The sequence below is a fragment of the Lissotriton vulgaris genome, chromosome 8 (genome assembly GCF_964263255.1).
Source record: "Lissotriton vulgaris chromosome 8, aLisVul1.2, whole genome shotgun sequence".
Lineage (NCBI taxonomy): Eukaryota > Metazoa > Chordata > Amphibia > Caudata > Salamandridae > Lissotriton > Lissotriton vulgaris.
In genome coordinates, this window is record NC_141696.1 from 829,283,698 (window position 1) to 829,303,220 (window position 19,523).

Below are 19,523 nucleotides of genomic sequence, written 5' to 3' on the forward strand. Positions count from 1 at the left end.
TTCGCACGAAAAGCGGGGCAGCGTTTGTCTTGGGCTGCGTGGTTTGCACTTCCGCACCTGTAGCACGTCGATTTGGCGAAAGAGGACTGCTTTCCCGCTTGACCTGGTCTTCCCGCCCATTTACTGGTTCTGCAGTTGTCTCCCGGCGCCATTTTGTATCTGCTCGATGGTTCCGCGTTGTCAATCTTGTTAACCATGACTCTATGCACACTCTCCTTCTTCGCAGCTTCCGTGCATCTCTTGGAGAGCTCAGCTTTTTTTACCATAGCGATCACTTCTTTCAGTGTTGCCTCGCCATGAGCCCATAGCTTGTCCTGCACATTCTTGTTGGTGGTGTGCATTACTATCTGGTCCTTGATAAATTCCTCTTCCAGCGCCCCGTACTTGCACGTGACTGCTAGTCTCCTTAGGGCTGCCACGTAATCGTCAACTGACTCTCCATCGCCTTGTTTCCTCTGCTGAAAGTTGAATCTATCTATAGAAATGCAAACAGCTGGGCGATAATGGTCGTCTAGGGCTTGTTTGAAGACATCTGCGCCTGCTGCTTGTAGCGGCGTCGTCGCAATGTTTGTGAACACCTGTATCCCCTCCGGGCCCAGGTTGTGCAGCAATATCCGTCTCCGTCTTGCGGGGGTGAATTTGTCAGTTGATTCATCCTCCAGGGCTTCTAAGTAGTTCCTGAAGTACTCCCTCCAGTCCTCCCACTTCATTTGTGGTTCCCCAGGTCTGGGCAGAAATGGGATCGGCGCTGTGAGGGATGACGCTTGATTGCTCATCTTGACCTGTCTCTCTGGCCCTTCTTCCTGATTCCTGGGGCTGCCGGGTGTGCTATTGCTTCCTCCCAGGCTTCTGGGGCTGCCAGGTGCGTTGGCGCCTTCTGCCTGCGACGTGGTGGGGCTGGGTTCGCTTCCTCCCGCTCGCTCGTGGACACCCTTCTCAGCCAGGGCCCTTGGTGGGGTGGTAGCGTGCTCCTACCGTGTTTATGCGCAGGTCGCCTCACTTCTTGGCTCTCCGACTGCGAGTGCACTTGATCTTGTCTCTGCGCCTATGCCACGCTCTTCCCTTCGATTTTGTAGCGCCTCCACGCTTCATTCCTTCTTCTGCAGGTGGATGGCGCAGATGATCTTGTTCTGGACTTCCCGTGTCTCTGCTTGCTCGGTCCTGCCACGTGTTGCACTTTATCTCCTTCAACGAGTGGACAGATCCCACCCCTTGTCGCCACTGTAGAGGTGCAGGTTTTCCTCCAAATAATCACACGGAGGCAGGATCAGGGGAAGGTTACGTTTATTTAATTATATAAAGTACTTTGGGAAGAGCGCCGGGCGATAGGTATGGCTCGCGCTGAGCCGGGCTCTGACTAGCGCGAACGCCGTTTGCGCATGCGCAGAGCCACGTTTTCCGCCGGCGCGTGTTACGTCACACGCAAGCAGGTAGCGTCTAGAACGCTAACACCACAGGAGGGTGTGCCAAATATAGTTCTGAATAGTTAGCGTGACTGTTAGAGTCACAAAAAAGAAAAAAGCTGCGCTTTAAGGAAATGTGTGTAGTCTGGGTGGGATACAACGGAAAAGTAGGAACCTTTTTTATATTGTTAATATTGTATTGAAGTTATGGGTGTTTGCCAAATTTAGTATTATAAAGATTGACTCGCAGCGTGTGTAATTTGAGACTGACTTGTGCTTCTCTTATGGTGCGGACACTCTCCAGCTGTCTTATTCTGTGCAAATGGAATTAACCTGTTTGTGCTCCTTTTGTTGCAGGTGTGGTGATTAATGATTTAAGCTATTTATAGGATTTTTTTTCTGACACATGTATGATGGTCACACTCCTGTACCAGGTATGTGTATGCGTATAATTTGGACTAGCTTTTGGCAAAGGCGAGCTGGGACCAGGGTGCTCATTTTCAGAGGGGTGCAAGCTATCTCCATTAAGGTCATGCAGACAAGTTCCTCACCTGGCTCAATTGGTGCTAGGGCTGTTTTTAACACCCCATCAGCCTGCTTTCTTGCACTCTCATTTCCACTCACCCCGTTCTGCCACAGACACCTGCATCAAACAATTTGGCACCAGTGTGAGATGCTAATCGGTGGCGGTGCATAATTTAGGTGAGTGGAAGGGTGCAGGGTGTGTTCAGAGGCCAGTCACTACTCAGATGCATTAAGCCAGGGGCCGATTTATGAACACAAATGGGGCTCCTTTGCCTCATTGTATTCAAAAGCAGCGAGGGATCCACATGTATTTCCGCCAAACGCGCCACACCGACAAAGGATAACTCCGTACACAGTCGCTTGTTACTGAACAGGGTTGGAATAGCTTGTGTCCCGCTTTTCTCCAGTCCTGACACCCAACCAGCCTGAAATGGCCTGTAGCATGTATCTGAGGCTGACTCTAAAGTAACACTGGTCTTTTGACATTCGTTAAAATAATATTATTAAATGACGTTTTATGAGGATATTTTGTTACCCGCTACTGCCATTTGCAGGTTGGGTTTGAGTCAGGCTTTTTTTTACAGCAGATTGGGCTTGCATTGAATCTCTAATCTACATGGAAAACAGAGAACGCGCATGCGAGTATCCTTCTCGGAGACCTAAGCCTATTGATAAGAGCCGTTGATCCCACCTTGTCCGGAGTGGACTCGTTATCCCCCAACCTTTCAGGTGAGCAGAGATACAAGCGGTTTATTCTCGTCCGGATATTTCATAACGTGTCGGTATTCATTTGCGCATGATATCTTGGTTCTTTGGGGCCTTTCGCAGTTTATTATTTGAAGGCCAGTGCTGTAGAACTATTCTAGAGGCTCGGGTTCTAATATTTGGTGTTGAATCTGCATGTTTACCTGTGTTGGATGGCTGTTAGTTGTGATTTCTTGGACTAGATTTCTTGGACTAGGGGGAGCTTTGTGTGGTAATATCGCTGGGATGCAAGGTATGATTCCTCCGAGGGTTATTCTAACCAGACATTTAGGGACTGATTGTATTGGTGACTTTTACCGGTTATGCTTTTGAGGTCTATGGGGTTGTAATATTAATGGGGACTGTTTTTTTATTTGTGTAACTTGAGGATCGCCGTGTGATCTGATGGCGAACTCGGGTGTGACTTCTGGGGCAGGGGGACTTAGGGGTTTTCTATATCTGGTAAAAAAAAAAAACCCGGTTATTTTCTAAATTTTGGATCATCCTAGCCGTGTATGAGCGGCGACTTGTTTAATTGTATTCACAAATTAAGTCTCTATGTTTTGTTGTGGTAACCAAAGGCTACCGACCGGACCAGCTGCTGTTGGTGCTGTAAAATTGCACGCTTGTTACAGCTTCCCATTGACATGCGCCAGTGGCACATCATTTTCTGCTCGATAACTCATGCCTAGAGGGTCTAACTTTTGCGTGAATACATTAGGATCTGACACTTCTGTTTGCTTTATAGTGATAGGTCCCAAGCCTACACGAAACCTTTTTTGAAAAATGGCAAATGCTGGATCTGCTGAAATGTTTGCAAAAATGTTGGAAAACCAGATGGTGCAGACGGCCAACTTAATGGAAGAGCAGTTGGATGCAGAGATCAATAAACTGGACCAGATGGATGATGACGAGCTAGACCGCCTGAAAGAAAGAAGACTTGCTGCTCTAAAGAAGGCGCAGCAGCAAAAACAAGTATGTTTTCCAGAATAAAGCTAAATTTGCTGCCTTTTTTAGGTTTAGCTTATTAGCACAGTTGTCTGTTTATGTATTATTACTAATTCTTTAATGTTAATGCAAAGTATGATGCTGCAGAAGTAGTAGTCTCAAGTAAATTTAATTCCAATGGAACAACACAAGAAGTGGCACAAAGCGAAGCACCTGCAACTTCAATCTTGCTCAACCAACTTCCAAGTAACAGTTCTAACAGTCTAGAATGCAATGTTACTAGGAAGCAAGCATGAGCACTAAGCTTTAAAGGAAAACGTGTTTACTCATTACTAACATAGACATAACAAAGCTTCCCCCTTTAATAATACAATTTTTTTTAACTCCGCACTAATCACTTACTACATAACATTCAAAATCGGATAACCACTTGCGTTTACTTCTAACATGTTTATCTACCTTACTGCCAGTACTCTCTCCATACTGTATATTAGTAGAATCTTGCACTTCAGTGGTGGACCCCTGCACATCTGCGATACCATCCTCTAGTTCCAATCTTTCTTCAAGGTTCCGTACATCACCACTCGTCCCACCAATATAACCTTCCACTACATCACTTCAGGACCAATACCCTCATTGCTACCGCCCTCTTCAATACTTCCAGTACTAACATCCACCTTACTTCCACCAATATCCCAATCATCACTGGTACTCGTACTTGCCATATTCTTTACTATCTCACTGTTAATTACAGCAATTCTTTTTAAATTCCAATCTTTACCATCACTTAGCATAAGAGAATTGTGCAGCACTTTCAATGGTTCAGAAAATTGACTTTCACATTCCATGGTTTCTTCACTTTGACCATCATTCCCACTTCTACTTGAGTATCTTTTAGAATTATTCCTAGCGTCATGTTGACTTTTATACTTCCTGTGGGTTTCCTCCACATTTTTTCTAACCTTATTTAAAGAGAGACTTGTACCAACAGAATCCTGAAATCCGTGCAGGATTGACCTTAGTTTTTGCATCTCTACCTCTCATAACCTCAAAAGGTGAAACACCTGAAGCATTATGTATGCCAGTTCTGTATGCTCACACAGTTTTACCCACTTGGACTTCCCAATCTTCCTTGTTCTTTACAGCTAGCTGTATAGTATTTTTGATTGCTCAATTATGTACTTGCCACTAGGATTGTACAATTAAGTGGTCCTATGCTTGATTACCAACTTTGCAAAGTAACCCTGCGCTTTACCAGACATGAATTGCACACCATTGTCAATGATAAATTGTTTTGGAAGACTCTCATTACAAAACACTTCCATCTAAGAATATTACAACTGCATCAGTTTCAACACGATCCACTATTTTAACAGCAGGCCACCTAGAAAATGTATCTATTAAGGCAATCGCATACTTTTGCCTCTTTCCTATAAGACCCATAATATCAATAGCCACTGTCTCCCATGGGCCATGGGTTACGATGAGCTCACACAAACTGGGCTTTAGAGTCCTAAGGGCCATGTCAGAATTGGCACAAGCGAGACATTCTCTGACCATCCTTTCCACTGTTATTGACTACATCTTGTCTATTCCCAGTCCCCCACACTTCATCTTGTCTATTCCCAGTCCCATCCTTTAACTTCCTTAATGCAACAACAATATATTTCCGCATTCCTTACAATAGCAAGTATATCTTGCAAATCTGCATTCCCATTAATCCATAATCTTTCTTGGATTGCAGGATATTTTGTGTGCATAACCACTTGATCTCGAATTAGCTGCTCTTTAAGCTCTTCAAATTTACAGTCGAGTGAAAGCTTGTGCAAGGCAGCTACATAGTCATCTACACTCCCATCTCTGCACTGTTTCCTTTTGAAAAATTTGTGTCTGACAATACAGATACAAACATTAGGTGCGAAATATTTATCAAATGCAGCTATGACCATATCAAATACATTAGCATCACCAACTGTTAAAGTTTTAGGTAATTGTTCAAAAACTTTTAACCCTAATGGCCCCACAGAATGCAAGAATATGTGTTTTTTTTGCTCCGGTTTAATTTTGTCATCGCAGTCAATAGTATCTAATGAAAATTAGATTTCCATTCAGGCCATTTCATACAGGGTTCCCCCTCTGCAGGCCAATATGCTTGTGGTGATGTCAATGAACACATTTGCATACTCATTTTGTAAGCACACACACAACACTTAAATAAAGGTAAAACTGAAGAAACAATTCAATTAGTGAAGAAATAGCTTTATTCGTCAGGAGCAGTGGTGGATGCTGCCTGCTTCTCATCTACCTCGCAACAGTCTACCAGCATACATAGAATCCAAATCTACAATTAACTCAAAGCATTCTCTCAACTTGGTTGCATCTGCCTTCGCGTGCAACCTAGTTGCTAAGCAATAATACAACACTTCCCCCTCTGTACAAAAACAAAAAAATATTTTAACAACAATTATTAAAAGAAAGGAAACTTACTAAAGAGGGGAAAGAAAACAAGAAGAAGAAGAAAAAAGAAAAACTATTTATTATTTATTACATAATCTTTTAGCCACACAGGAGGCTTTTTGATACATAAAGGTTTATGATTGAGAGAGACCTCACTCGACTCAACCTCACCAGAAGATGAATGAGTATCAGGAAGAGTACCATTCCACGGAAGAGTACTATTCCGTGGAACTGCCCCTTCTCCCTCCTCAACAACAAAGGAATCAGCAGTTAGATCTTCTCTAGGAAGAGAAACGGCAGAAGGAGAAGAAGTTCCTTCTACATCATCCTCCAGCCATTCAGAAGAACCAACGTTGGCTCTTTTTTGATGAAAGGAATGATCCATGGCAATCCTTTTTAAATTCCAAACTTCTCCATTACTCAATCTTACAGCATTCCGTAAAACTTCAACAACTTCTTCAGCATCAAAAAAGGCACTTTCACCTTTACAAACAAAACCTGTTTTTTTTTTACTCTAACCCAGTCACCAACCTCCACTGTCACTGGTTTGGTGGAATGTTTAGCATTAAAATAATCCTTACTTTTCTCGTGAATCCGTTGCATTCTGTCCCAAACTTCCTCCTTGGACCAATTAACAACACCTAACCAAGCAGGATTACATTTTGACCTGGGTTTGCGACCACGCATAACAATAAAAGGAGGTAAACCTGTGGCCTCAGTAGCAGTCACACGATGAGCCCAAAAAGAATTCCCAATTTGTGAGATCAAATCAAGGGAACCACTAGCCGCAATTTGAATAATCCCTTTCAACACACGGTTGAACCTCTCAACCATACCATTTCCGCTAGGGTTATATAAAGAGGTGGTGCTGTGAATTATTCCTAACTTTGCAAAGTAGTTCTTAGCTTTAGTCGAAACAAATTGTATGCCATTGTCACTATTTAAAGTAGCTGGAATACCTTCAGAAGAAAAATTATCATCCAAAAACTCAAAATAGTAATATTATCAGCTTTATCCCCAACTTTGACTGCAGGCCAACGAGAGAAAACATCCATAAGAATAATAATACTTTTGAGAATCACTATATTGATCTCTAATTGCCCCATAATGTCAATGGCTAGAGTATCCCAAGGTTCCTTAGCATTTAAAGCGTCACACATAGGTGGTCTACAGGTTTTCAAAGATTTGTCAGAAGTACCACAAGCTATACAGTTCCTGACCACTTTTTCAGTTTCAATGTCCAAACTAGGCCACCAAAATAACTTCTTAAGGACAGACTTTGAACAAGTAATGCCAGAATGTCCCTCATGACATAATTCAATAATACCCGATCGGAGGTTAACAGGAGGTATAATTCTCTCTCCTCTCAACAAAAAATCATCAGAAAAGGTAAGTTTAGACCTAATTTCCCAAAAAGGTTTAATGGCATCTGAAGACTGTCCTTGCGAGGCCAACCATTTAACACAAAGGTCAAAACCTTAACTAGAACTTCATCACTCTTAAATTCAGTTCCCCATTCTACTTTGTTGATAGCCGCTCTACCAATATCATGGACCAAAGCTACTTGGAAAACATTCCATTTGTCGTCCTTGCACTTTTCCAGCATAATGGGCATTAGGGACAGAAAGTTTGCAACAAAATTATCCTTGCCCGGTGTATAAACAATTCTATAGGCCAGGTTTTGCATGTGCATAGAGATCCTTGCAAGTCTTTAAGAAATATTAGATGAACTATCGCTAGTCAAAATTTTAACTAGTGGTTTGTGATCACACCTTATAGTACATACTTTACCCCACGTGAAAGACTTGAAATGATTAAGACCCCAGGCACATACCAATGCCTTTCTCTCACTGATCGGATATTTTGCTTCACAGGAAGAGAGAGACCTTGAGGCAAAAGCAATAATGTGTTCTTTACCACCTTGACCCAATTGTGACAACACAGCCCCCAGACCCTTATTACTAGCATCAGTAGTCCCAATGCTTTCAGCACCAGGATCAAAACTACTGAGGCTGATGGCACCAGCAATAGCAGATTTAATTGTCTTAAAATCTTTTTCGCACTCGCTAGACCATGCAAAATTAACATTTTTTTAAAGAAGTTGGCGAATGTTGAAGCATTTGTCAGCGAAATTAGGAACATACTTGGCACAAAACTCCGCCATTCCTAAGAATGCCCTCACATCATCCTTATTTGTGAGGGTTGGTGCATCTTCAATAGAAGAAATCAAAGAAGATTTTGGTCTGACACCATCCCAATCTATGACATGACCCAAGTAAATTACACTGTCACTAGCGAATTTACATTTTTTTTTTTTTTTTTTTGGGTCACTGCTTTTATTCTCTTTGTACTGGGTTAAATGTGACATCTTTGGTCTGGCAGTCCCCCAAACCTTCTGCCTTCACCCTTCCTGTTTGCTGAATTAATTGTTGTTGGCCTTAGGGCTCTGTGCTCTTTACCATGGCTAAGTAGTGCTAAAGGGCATGTGCACTCTCCTGAAAACATGGTCCAGTTGGCATATACCGGATTGTCAATGTGAGTAAAAAATCCTAGGCCATCAACTAAATGCGTGAACAATTAGTCTAGGACCAGTGGAGAAAAGAATTGTCGAATATGAAATGTATATTAAAAAATATATATTTTATTGACATAGACAAAAATCACACAGAGACCCAGAAACACAAGTCAAACCACACGATACAATAAAAATATGGTTCACAAAAAACAGACTTCAAACACAATAAGTACAAGGTAAATAAATCATACTAGCATATAGATCAAACAAGTTACAAACAATAATACACCCAAGACCACCAATGACATATAAGATGCTGAAGAACCATTTATAAACAATTCTTCAACATCTTATATGCCATCAACAATCCTGAATGTATCACCACTTGCAACTTGTCTGTTCTTTATGAACCACATTCCCACTGTACCACATAGCCCGACCCACGTTTCCGAGTCTCCACATGATCCCCATCCATGTCAACCAAATACATACACTTTTTTTTTTTTTATCAAATATGTTTTATTGAGTTCCACAAAGCAACAAAATACAGCAGGAGAAGACAAAAAGAAAAAGGCAATGCTGTTAAGGCCACAATTTAAGTGCTACAAATATAAGCATGTCCCCGTAAAATCCAGCTGGTGAATAAACTGTTCGTCCATGCGAAATCATACGGCAAGAAACAAGCCCATTGTGCAGTGCAGGAACTCTTTTCTACCCACCCCCCAAAACCGACCCCCCCCCCCACACCCAGATCCCCAGCCAACTCCCGACCCCCAACAAAACCCTCTACTTAACCCCCCCCCCCCCGGTGTGTTCCTAGGCAAGTCTGGCGGAGGCCGAGCGGGGGCCGGATTAAACCTTGCGTTCCGCTCTGGCCATCTCCCCGCGGAAGTCTTCAGCTAGTTTCAGGACCCTAAGGTACTTCAGGCAAGTGATCACCGTGAATTCCTGAGACAGTAAAGAGAGAAGTGGTTGCCAAGTTTCGCGGAAAGCATCTGAGGCCTGTGTGAGCGAGGCCTGGATCCTTTCCATCCCCATAATATACCACAACCTGTGTAGCCACCCCGTATGTGTGGGTTTCCTCGGTGTGCCCCATAGTGATAAGATGTGGTGAGTCGCCGCCCCCATCGCCAGCCCCATCTGCCGACCCCGCAGTGACTTGAGAGGGAACATGAGTTTATTGGGGAGCCCCAGGATCGCATACGCTGGGAAGCGTGGAATGTCAGTGTCAAAATAGGTGTCAATGTCCCTTAGCACCACCTCCCAGTACTCTTTAACTGCATCGCATTCCCATAGTATGTGTAGCATGGTCCCAGTGTGTCCGCACCCTCTCCAGCAAGTGGGATCTTTGCTCGGGTTCCCCTGGTGTAGGCGCTCGGGGGTCAGGTGCCAGTAGTAGGCGATTTTCACCGCCGCCTCCCTGCTGGCTGTGTTCCTCGCAGTGTGGTGGGCCCTGTGAAATATATCCCGCCATTCTTTATCCGACAGTGTGCGTCCCAACTCCCTCTCCCAACGCCTCTGGCCAGCAGATCTCTCCCCATTGGGGGGTGGGGACAGCAAGAGGTACAGTTCGGTAATGGACCCAGAGTCAGACTTTTTGGTCACGAGCCACCTCTCGTACGGGGTCAGCGGGCGGCCGACCAGCGGGGCCACCTCAGGATGTGTCAACCAGTGGCGGAGTTGGAAATATTGGAAGCGGTGAGGCTTGTCGAGAGCATAGTCAGCCACCACCACGTCCCATGGGAGGAAGCCTTCAGTATCGAACAAGTGGCCCGCCGAGCGGCACTCGGAAGGCCGCCATTGGGGAAACGAGCCCGGCGGTAACCAAGGGGGGAAGGCCGGGTTGTCCAGCAAGGGTGTCATGGGTGATGGGAAAGTCGTTAGGCCCCTCGGGACAGCGGTGGCATTCCAGACCTGTAGAAGGGTCCTGGTGATAGGGGATTTCTTCAAATATGCCGGCCTGTCCGGGCGCGCCAGGAATGGGACCTTCCACAGTGACATGCCTGCCATGGCCCTGTCCTGGAACAACCAGTGCTTTTCAGAGGTGGGCCTGGACCACTCCAGCAGATACCGAAGCTGTGCCGCCTGGAAATAGCGCCTCAGATCCGGAACTCCCAGGCCCCCCTCAGCTGTCACCCGCATAGCGAGGTCGCGACGAAGTCGGGGTCGCTTGCCTGCCCACACATAGTGGTTCAGGGCGTCCTGAAGCTTCTTGATCATCCTCAGTGGGGGGGTGACCGGGAGAGTCTGGAAGAGGTAGAGAATCTTGGGGAGAAGTGTCATTTTAACGGCCGCCACGCGACCCAACCAAGACAGCGGCTTTTGCCTCCACCTAGCGATGTCCCCCTGCACCCGCGAGAGGAGTGTAGCGTAATTGAGGTCGATCGTCTGAGCCGTGGCGGGTGTCAAATCAACCCCCAGGTATGGTAAAACAGTGCTAACCGCTAGCCCACCCACGCGGAGCAAGGGTCTGTTAGCCGGCCTGGTGTTGCGCCCCAGTGGGAGAACAAACGATTTCTGGACATTCATTTTAAAACCCGACACCGCGGCAAAGGCCTCCATTTCGGATAGCAAGGCAGGCAAGGAAGTCGTAGGGTTGTCCACCGCGACCCGGATGTCGTCCGCGTACAAGCTTATCGTCTGTTCCACCCCTCCGAACTTGACTCCGGTGATCGTCCTATTGTCACGGACACGTTGAGCGAAGGGCTCGATATAGAGGGCGAATAAGAGCGGCGAGAGCGGGCAGCCCTGCCGCGTGCCACGCCGGATATCAAACGGCTTCGAACTAAGCCCATTCACCTTGATGGACGCCCTAGGTGTTGCATAGCAACCCGCTATCCAAGAGCGAAAACGGGGGCCAACCCCGAATTTCGCCAGTGTGTGGTCGAGAAATCGCCAATCTACCCTGTCAAACGCCTTCTCGGCGTCCACTGAAAGCAGTGCGGCGTCCGAGGCGTTGAAGTGGGCCTTGTCGATGACATGTAGTATGCGTTTGGTATTATCTGCACACTGGCGGGAAGGGACAAAGCCTGCCTGGTCCGGTTCAATAATGCCTGGGAGGCACGGGCCGAGGCGCGAAGCCAAGATGCCTGTGAAGAGCTTCAGGTCGATATTGAGCAGCGATATCGGTCTGTACGCTGCACATTCCGTGGGGTCCTTACCCGGTTTCGGTAGGACCACGACGTCCGCCTCTAGTAGCTCCGCTGGGATCGAACCCGGGCCCCCAAAGGAGTTAAAGAGCCTCGTGAGAACCGGCGCCAGGAGGTGGCAGAAGGTCTTGTAGAAACCTGCGGAAAAACCGTCGGGACCCGGGGCCTTCAAGGGTTTAAGTTTGGCAATGGCCGACACAACCTCCTCCAAACCGATGGGGCTGTCTAGGGCGCCGGCGTTGGTCTCATTCAGAGCGGTGACGTCCACGGTCTCGAGGTAGGCCTGTCCGGCCTCACCCTCGATGGCCGGGTCCGCGGCATAAAGTTGGGTATAGAAGGCCCGAAAAGCTTCCGCTATGCTAGTATCATCTCGGAGTTCCTCGCCGCCATCCCCGTGTATAACGGGAACCCTAGAGCGGACTGTTTTAGCTTTAAGTGTGCTAGCCAGAAGGCGGCCCGTTTTGTCGCCACCCACATATTACGTGTGGCGGAGGCGAAGCGCCGCATATTCCGCCCTGTCGAGATCCAGGCTCGCCAGTTGGGCTCTGGCCGCCTTAAGTTTGCGCCAAATGCGAGGGGCGCCCGTGCGGCAGTGGGCCCTCTCCAGCTCCATTACCTGCTCCTCCAAGTCCCTCCGCCGGTCCTTGCGCTCCTTGTTGTCTGCAGCCGCAATTGCTATAATTTCGCCCCTGACCACCGCTTTGAATGCCCCCCATAGCGTCGCATGGGTCACCTCCCCTGTGTCGTTCGCCCCTAGATAATCTGTGATGGCCTGGGATAACCGCTGGACCGCCCCCTGCCGAGATAGTAAGCTTTCCCTAAGCCGCCATCTACCCTTGTGTGGGGGTGTGTGGGGGACGGTCAACTGAAGGGTCACCGCCTCGTGGTCCGACAGTGCCGCCGGACTAGTTGCAATGTCTCTCAGTAAGGGGACAAGGTCCGCGGAGCTCAGGAAGTGGTCTATTCTGGCGTATGTGCGGTGTACTGCGGAATAAAAAGTGTACCCCGGGGCAGTGTGGTGTAGTTCCCGCCAGGCATCGACCAACCCCCTGTCCGCCAGCCATTGCTTCCCCGCTGCCGAAAGTGCCCCCGAGTCCCCAAATCTCTTTCCAGATCTGTCCATTTCATTGTCCATGACAAGATTCAGGCCCCCCCCAAGCAAGACATGTCTCAGGTCGCCCGATAGCGCTTCCGACAGGGCCCCCCGAAGGAAGGCTTCCTGGCGGGCGTTTGGCGCGTAAATCGAGCCCAGCGTGAAGGAGAATGTGCCTATGTGGCCAGAGTGTGCCAGGAGTCTACCCTTGATTTCGGCCACCTTGCTACCCACCCGCCCCTTAAAATGCCTAGCCACCAACAGAGCCACCCCCGCTTTCTTCTCAGAGGTCGCCGAAAAAAATTGATATGGGAAGGCCCTAGCTTTCATGCGGTGCCAATCCTTTGCCAGCAAATGCGTCTCCTGCAGCACGCAGAGGTCAGCCCCAGAATGTTCCAGAAAAAGAACTGCCCTCCGCTTGATCGGGTTGTTGAGCCCCTTCACGTTAAGGGATAAAACACGGATAACATCAGCGGCCATGGGAAAGTGTGGAAGTGAACTGCAGTGGGCCCGTCCCCGTCCCGCCCCCCCCGCATCTGGCAATCGTTAACCCATACTGAACACACCGAGCACCCAACCCCAAACACCCCCCCCCCCCCCCCAACCCTGTGCCCCAACCAACCATCCCCAACAGGAAAACATTGTCCGGGGCCTATCCGGCAATTGTCCAGGCCCCTGGTGAAGTCTCTGGAAGCGGGAAAACGTGGCACTGGCGGGCCCGGAGCCCCCCGTCCCGCCCCCCACACAATGTGTGAATCATTTGTCTACCTCTGTGCCCTAGGCTTCTCAAGGCCCCGCCGCAGTGTCCGTGGAGACCTTCTGAATCGCTGCTGCGTGTTCTGTCGCGACCTCCGAAGGGTCCGGCTTGAACCCTTTCTTAGGCGTGCGACGACTCCTCACAGTCTGCCAGCCGTCCGCCTGGGAGCGGGGAGACCGCGTCTGGGAAGGCTCGAGGTCCGCGGCGTCATCCTGGCCCTCCCCCTCCGTGGTGAGGCCCAGCACTGCACAAGTGTCCCGTAGGGACCGCAGCTGATGAAGCGTGCCATTCCACTTAAAGATCAGTCTAAAGGGGTGGCCCCAAGAGCACTGGACACCTTTATCTCGAAGGAAAGTGGTCGCCACCTTGAATGTCCGCCGCTTTTATAGAGTGATCGCAGATAAGTCTTGGAAAAGTTCAATGGCGTGATCCCTGAAGCGGAGAGGCTGTTTTTGGCGTGCCGCTTTCAGAATGCGTTCTTTGAGAGGGTAGTCCGGCAGGAAGGCCAAGATGTCGGGGGGGGGGAGCTGGTGCCCTGCGTGCTAGGCCCACTCGGTGGGCCCTGTCGATGCGGATGTCGAAGTCATCCCCCTCTCCCAGGACCTCTCGGAACAGGTCCCGCAAATAGGCTGCGATGTCGCCTCCTTCTGCTTTAAGCGGCATGTTCCTCACCCTAATGTTATTTCTCCTGGACCGGTTTTCCAGGTCCTCAGCATGGGCCTGGAGCTGCGTCTGCTGGGCGTGGAGCCGGAGGATTTCTTGCTGCAAATGTTCCACCTCTGCGCTCCTGGCCTGGTCAGAGGTCTCCACGGCCGCCACCCGTTCACCAATATCGTCGACATCGCGGCGGAGTTCTCTGTATTCCCCCGCCATGTCTTGCCGGAGGGTCAAGATGTCCGCCTTGAGGGAGGAGAACAGCTCCTCCATGAAAGCTTTGGTGGCTGGGGCGTCTCCCTCGTCACGCTCCTTGATTTTAGGCGGAGGGACCGTTACCGGCTTATCCGGGCTCTTGTCACCCTTGGAGGGCCCCTTCGCCAGCATATCGGGGATAGTGTGGCCCCGTCTGCGATTGTTAGAGGACATGTCCCGGCCGACCCGGGGGTGCACGGAACGCGTCTCCTGCCGGGCCTCGAGGAAGATGGCCGCCTAACGGCCGGCAAGTTGCGTCCTCAGACTCAGGGCTCAGGCTGTGATGAGCGCTGGGCGGGGGGGGCTCGCCCTCCAGCCCCCCGGGGATCGTCCCGCGTCGGCGGTGCTCTGCTCCTCACCTCCTTGCCAAGCGACGGGGAGAAGGCCCAAGCCGGGGCCTCGCGTAGATTGTCAGGCCGCCGCTGCACTCTCCCCCGCCGGGTGCTCCACGGGGCCAACTCGGGGCCACCGACGCGGGTCACCGCTCCCAGCGCCGCACCTCCGGTCAGTCCACTGCGCCCTCCGGCGCCTGTCACCGCTTTGGTGGGCCCGGCCCCGCAGCTCCGCTCCTGGCTTCTCCGTCCACCCCGGCGGCGTCGGGCCTGGGTCCGCTGCGCTCCCTCGACGGAGGGGTCTGTCTGGGGCTTCCGGGGCTGAAACAGCGGGCAGGAGGATGCCCCCCAGACTCACTGAGCGTGGGGTGTCGTGGTCACCAAAATCGGGGTAGGTGCTGTAGCGTGGCTATGTAATGGGGGGACCGGGACGAGGAGCTCCGCGAAAACGCGTCCTCTCAGGCCGCCATCTTAGCCACGCCGCGAATTTACATTTTGAGAATTCAATGGTGAGTTCTCTGTTTTCTAAAATGCTCAAAACTTTGACAAGTATGGCATCATGTGCTTCCTTATATTTTCCATGTACCAAGATATCATCTTGGAAGAATTCTACTCCTTCCAATTTGTTAAACAAGTGAAACATCAGATGCTGAAAAACAGCTGCGGCCGAAGCGAGGCCGAAGGGCATGCGGGCAGACTGATAACAACCAAAAGGGGTAATGAATGAAGTGAGTTGTTTGGAATCTTGTAATAGTGAAATCTGATGATAGGCAGACGAGAGGTCAATTGTGGAAAACCACTTAGCTCCCTTGAGGCAACTGACCATCTCGTTAATTTTGGGAAGAGGAAACCTATCGATTAAGATATTGACATTAAGATGGCGAAGATCAACAAACAATCTTATCTTACCATTAGAGCGCTTGGCGATTATGACCGGAGATATCCACTCCGAAGCCTGTATTGGCTCTATCACTTTAGCTGAGACTAGTTTCTCCAGTTCCTTTGCTACATCGTCTTTAACCAGAATGGGTACATTGCGACAACGATGTACTTTAGGAATGGCATTCTTCTTGAGGCGTATTTTGTGTTCGAAACCCCGTAAGTTACCCAAATTATTACTGAAAACTGAGGGAAATCTTTTCCTCATGTCTTCCCCCAAAGATGACCCTTCGTCAACAATCAAGACTTGTTCTTTACTGTTGGGATTTAGAATAATATGCAGTAACTTCTGATCCAGCCAACCTAAAACTGGTGGATTCCTTGCCACATACATTTTTCCACGACTGCGTCTGCCTTTAAACTCAAAAAGAAACCATCTATAGCCAATGAGATAAATTTTTTCGCCTCCATACCCTTCAGGGTGAACATCTGGTTCCAAAAGATGTTCACCAACCTTATCTACAACTTACTTTTCCATAGTTTTTCCTCAATATTTGTGTATGGAGAGCCGGAATCAGCAATGATATCTACGTTCACTTCTCCAATAATCATGTTACAAACAGGTTTGTTGGTGCACGCAACACAATCAATGCTTAGCATCATGTTGCTTCTGAAATTCATGGATAAGTCCTCATTAGAAATAATATCATTAACAGTAGTTGAGTTGTCCACGATATCAGTAGAATCATTTGTATCAATTACAAATTTGACTTTAGAATTTTTCCTGTTACACATTTTCGAAAAGTGACCCATCAAACCACAATTCTAACATTTTTGCTTAATAGCTGGGCAACTCTTACTGTGGCCAAGATGATCCAGACTCCCACATCCATAACATCTGGCACGCGCTTCAGTAATATGGGTTTTCTCACTGAACCTAAAAGTACTTTTACTATGGTCATTAGATACATTGATTTTACCTACAAACGCAGTTTCTTAACTTTCCTTCTTTAAAGCTGTAGCACAGCGACCTGAAATTACTGCCTTTCTCAGTATTTCTTGTAAAGTATATCATCCAATGAAGCATCACCATTCACCCATAATCTGTCCTTTATTGCAGGATTGGAGGCATGCATAACGATCTGATCTCTGATCAGATCGTCATGCAAGACCCCAAACCTGCAGTCAAGAGCTAATATTTTCAATTCAGAAACATAATTATGAATGGTCTCAGTTTTAGCTTGTTTCCTTTCAAAAAATTGAAATTGTGACTCTGATACAAACTTTAGGCTTAAAGTAGTTGTCCAACTGTAACAAAGCAACTTCAAATATGTTAAAATCCCCTGAGGTTACAGTATGTTATTTGATGGAAAGCCTTAATACCCATAGGACCAAGAGCATGTAAAAGTAATCTCCTTTTTTGTTCAGGAGCTATTTTTTTGGCTTTATCAACTGCTTCAATATAGTTCACGAAATAGGCTTTCCATTCTGTCCACTTAAGGGAGGGTTCCGTACCAGAAGACCAAAAAGGCTGAGGAGATGAAATGCTGAAATTAGGAGTGTTGATAGAAACAGCATTTGAATCTTCAGAAGTCATGTTACGAATGTAAGACAAGTTCCAAAAATAATACAAATAAATGACACTAGTATAGTTACAGATACAATGTAAGAATTCAAATATTGAGCAGTTCAAAAGAATAACATATCGTGCAGTACATAAATGTTGCAGTTCAACGAATACCGATAACCAAGGTATGATTCAAATCCAGGATTGTGCAGTTCAACAAAGAGTAGATAACATATTTTGCGTGAAATTATATTAGAATTGTCGAGTTAAATACCTAATTATGCTGTGGAGCGTAGGGAAGAGAAATATAGTTTCTCCAAATAACATCCGATGTGATGAAGAAATCTAATTCGAGGATCGGTAAAATAAACTTGCTCCGTGCAAGGTAAATAGGCAACATCCACCTAAAAATGGCTGACTCCCGTATCACGCAGCGTAGCATGCGCAATGACGCAGTTCCGCTGACGGTGAGGAATGACTCAAGCGGAAGACGTGATATGCGCTACACGCTGCGGAAGATTCTGAACACAGCAATGAAGTCAGGTAAGCAGTGGAATGCTGACCAGGGTTTTAAAGATGTATCAGACCCAATGCATCAACAGACTACAAATTTCCGCCAAAATACCGCCTCAACGAATATACAGACCGTGATCTGCCCAAACCGGAAATCGTACGTCCAACTTTAGGCAGCACTGATCCGAAGAGGTACACAGCTAAATTTCAAAATCAGCCGAAACTTGATTCAGTTCGAAACGAAGTAGAAATATTTCCTGCACACGTAGGTTTACAGCTCCTCAGGGGGTCCTCGACACCAGTGAAGAAACAACTCATTTAGTGAAGAAATAGCTTTATTCCTGAGGAGCAGTGGTGGATGCTGCCTGCTTCTCATCCACCTCGCAACTGTCTTCCAGCATACATAGAATCCGAATCTACAATTAACTCAAAGCATTCTCTTAACTAGGTTGCATCTGCATTCGCGTGCAACCTAGTTGCTAAGCAACAATGCAACACTTACCAACTAAATGCAGTTATAACAAATACAATTCACTAACTAACCCAAAATATAAGGTTGAAAGAAAAAAAAATGTAAGTCCTGGTAGGACCTTATGATTGATATAACAATGAATTTGGAAATTTAGTTGTTAATGTCAGTTGTGCGCATCATTGAGCAGGAAAAGAGAAAATACACAATTCTTCCCTCGCAGTCTTCAAGGCCTCAACTGCGTTGATTCCTTCCTCGTAGTCAGTTCAGGATGGAAGGTACTTGAAGAAATATCTCCGTTGCCAAGGTTCTTTCCTCAATGTTAATTACACTACGTTGCTAGGAAATACACGCTGAGATGACTATCTCGGTATCCTTACACAAGAGCGTACTGTCGTCCAACGTCACAAAGAGCCAACGTCACGTGGAGCGGCCAAATAGAGTTCCACAAAAGAAAGTGTAGTGGAATTGCTGAAATGCCGATTTGAGCGTGCAGAGTTTGAAGAAAAATAAAGGTGGTAATCGTTGGCTCTACAACTTGCATCATTGGCAGGTTCAATTAAAATTCATAGCGATAATTAATTCCCGTAGTTTGCACAGTGCCTCAGTAACTTGTAACACCAGTAAGGGCACGGCACAATTCAAAGGAAACAAGGACAGGCTCCAATGCCTCCGGAATAATGCAGATCCCAGGGTTTCAACTTCGAAATCCAATCAAGTAAACACGGTTCCATTGGCTCCGACTCAAACTTTTTTTTCCTAAAGGGCTGCCAATTAGTCGCAAAAGCAGTAATCCCTCAATCCATTGAATTAATCTTTGCACACATGGTTCTGCTGCTTTATGGTGTTCCAGCTCTTCACCACTTTGTAAAGTCTGACGCTGCACAAGTCGTAGTTTCAAGTAAATTTAATCCTCATGTACCGCCACAAGATGAGGCACAAAGCGAAACACCTCCACCTTCGATCTTGCTCGGCCAACTCCCAAGTAACAGTTCTAACAGTCTAGAATGCACTGTTACTAAGAAGAAAGCACAGGCAAACATGTTAAAGGAAAACATGCTTACTCATTACTAACATAGACATTACAATAACTGGAGTTTGTTTCAACCAAAGAAGTGTTAATCTCTCCCCACGTGCCCTTGGCTACTTGATGTATCATTCTGCTTACCAGAAAATGCGTCCTTTGGCATGCTTGAGGACCATTTCTATAGCTGAAAGGTCCACTCCTCTGTGACAGTTCCATAATGTAAATGTACATCTGCT

The 19,523-nt window shown here is 47.3% G+C and overlaps 1 protein-coding gene across 1 annotated transcript in view; it reads left to right on the top strand.

The window, feature by feature from the left end:
• The first annotated feature begins 2,510 nt into the window (after positions 1 to 2,510).
• The window catches only part of TXNDC9 (thioredoxin domain containing 9), a 90,773-nt gene continuing 73,760 nt past the window's right edge, over positions 2,511 to 19,523 (top strand). Inside the window, exons 1-2 of the mRNA XM_086934730.1 lie at positions 2,511 to 2,657; positions 3,421 to 3,647. Of these exons, the coding sequence (XP_086790856.1) occupies positions 3,459 to 3,647 (189 nt within the window). The 5' untranslated portion in view covers positions 2,511 to 2,657; positions 3,421 to 3,458. The remainder of the gene's footprint in view (positions 2,658 to 3,420; positions 3,648 to 19,523) is intronic.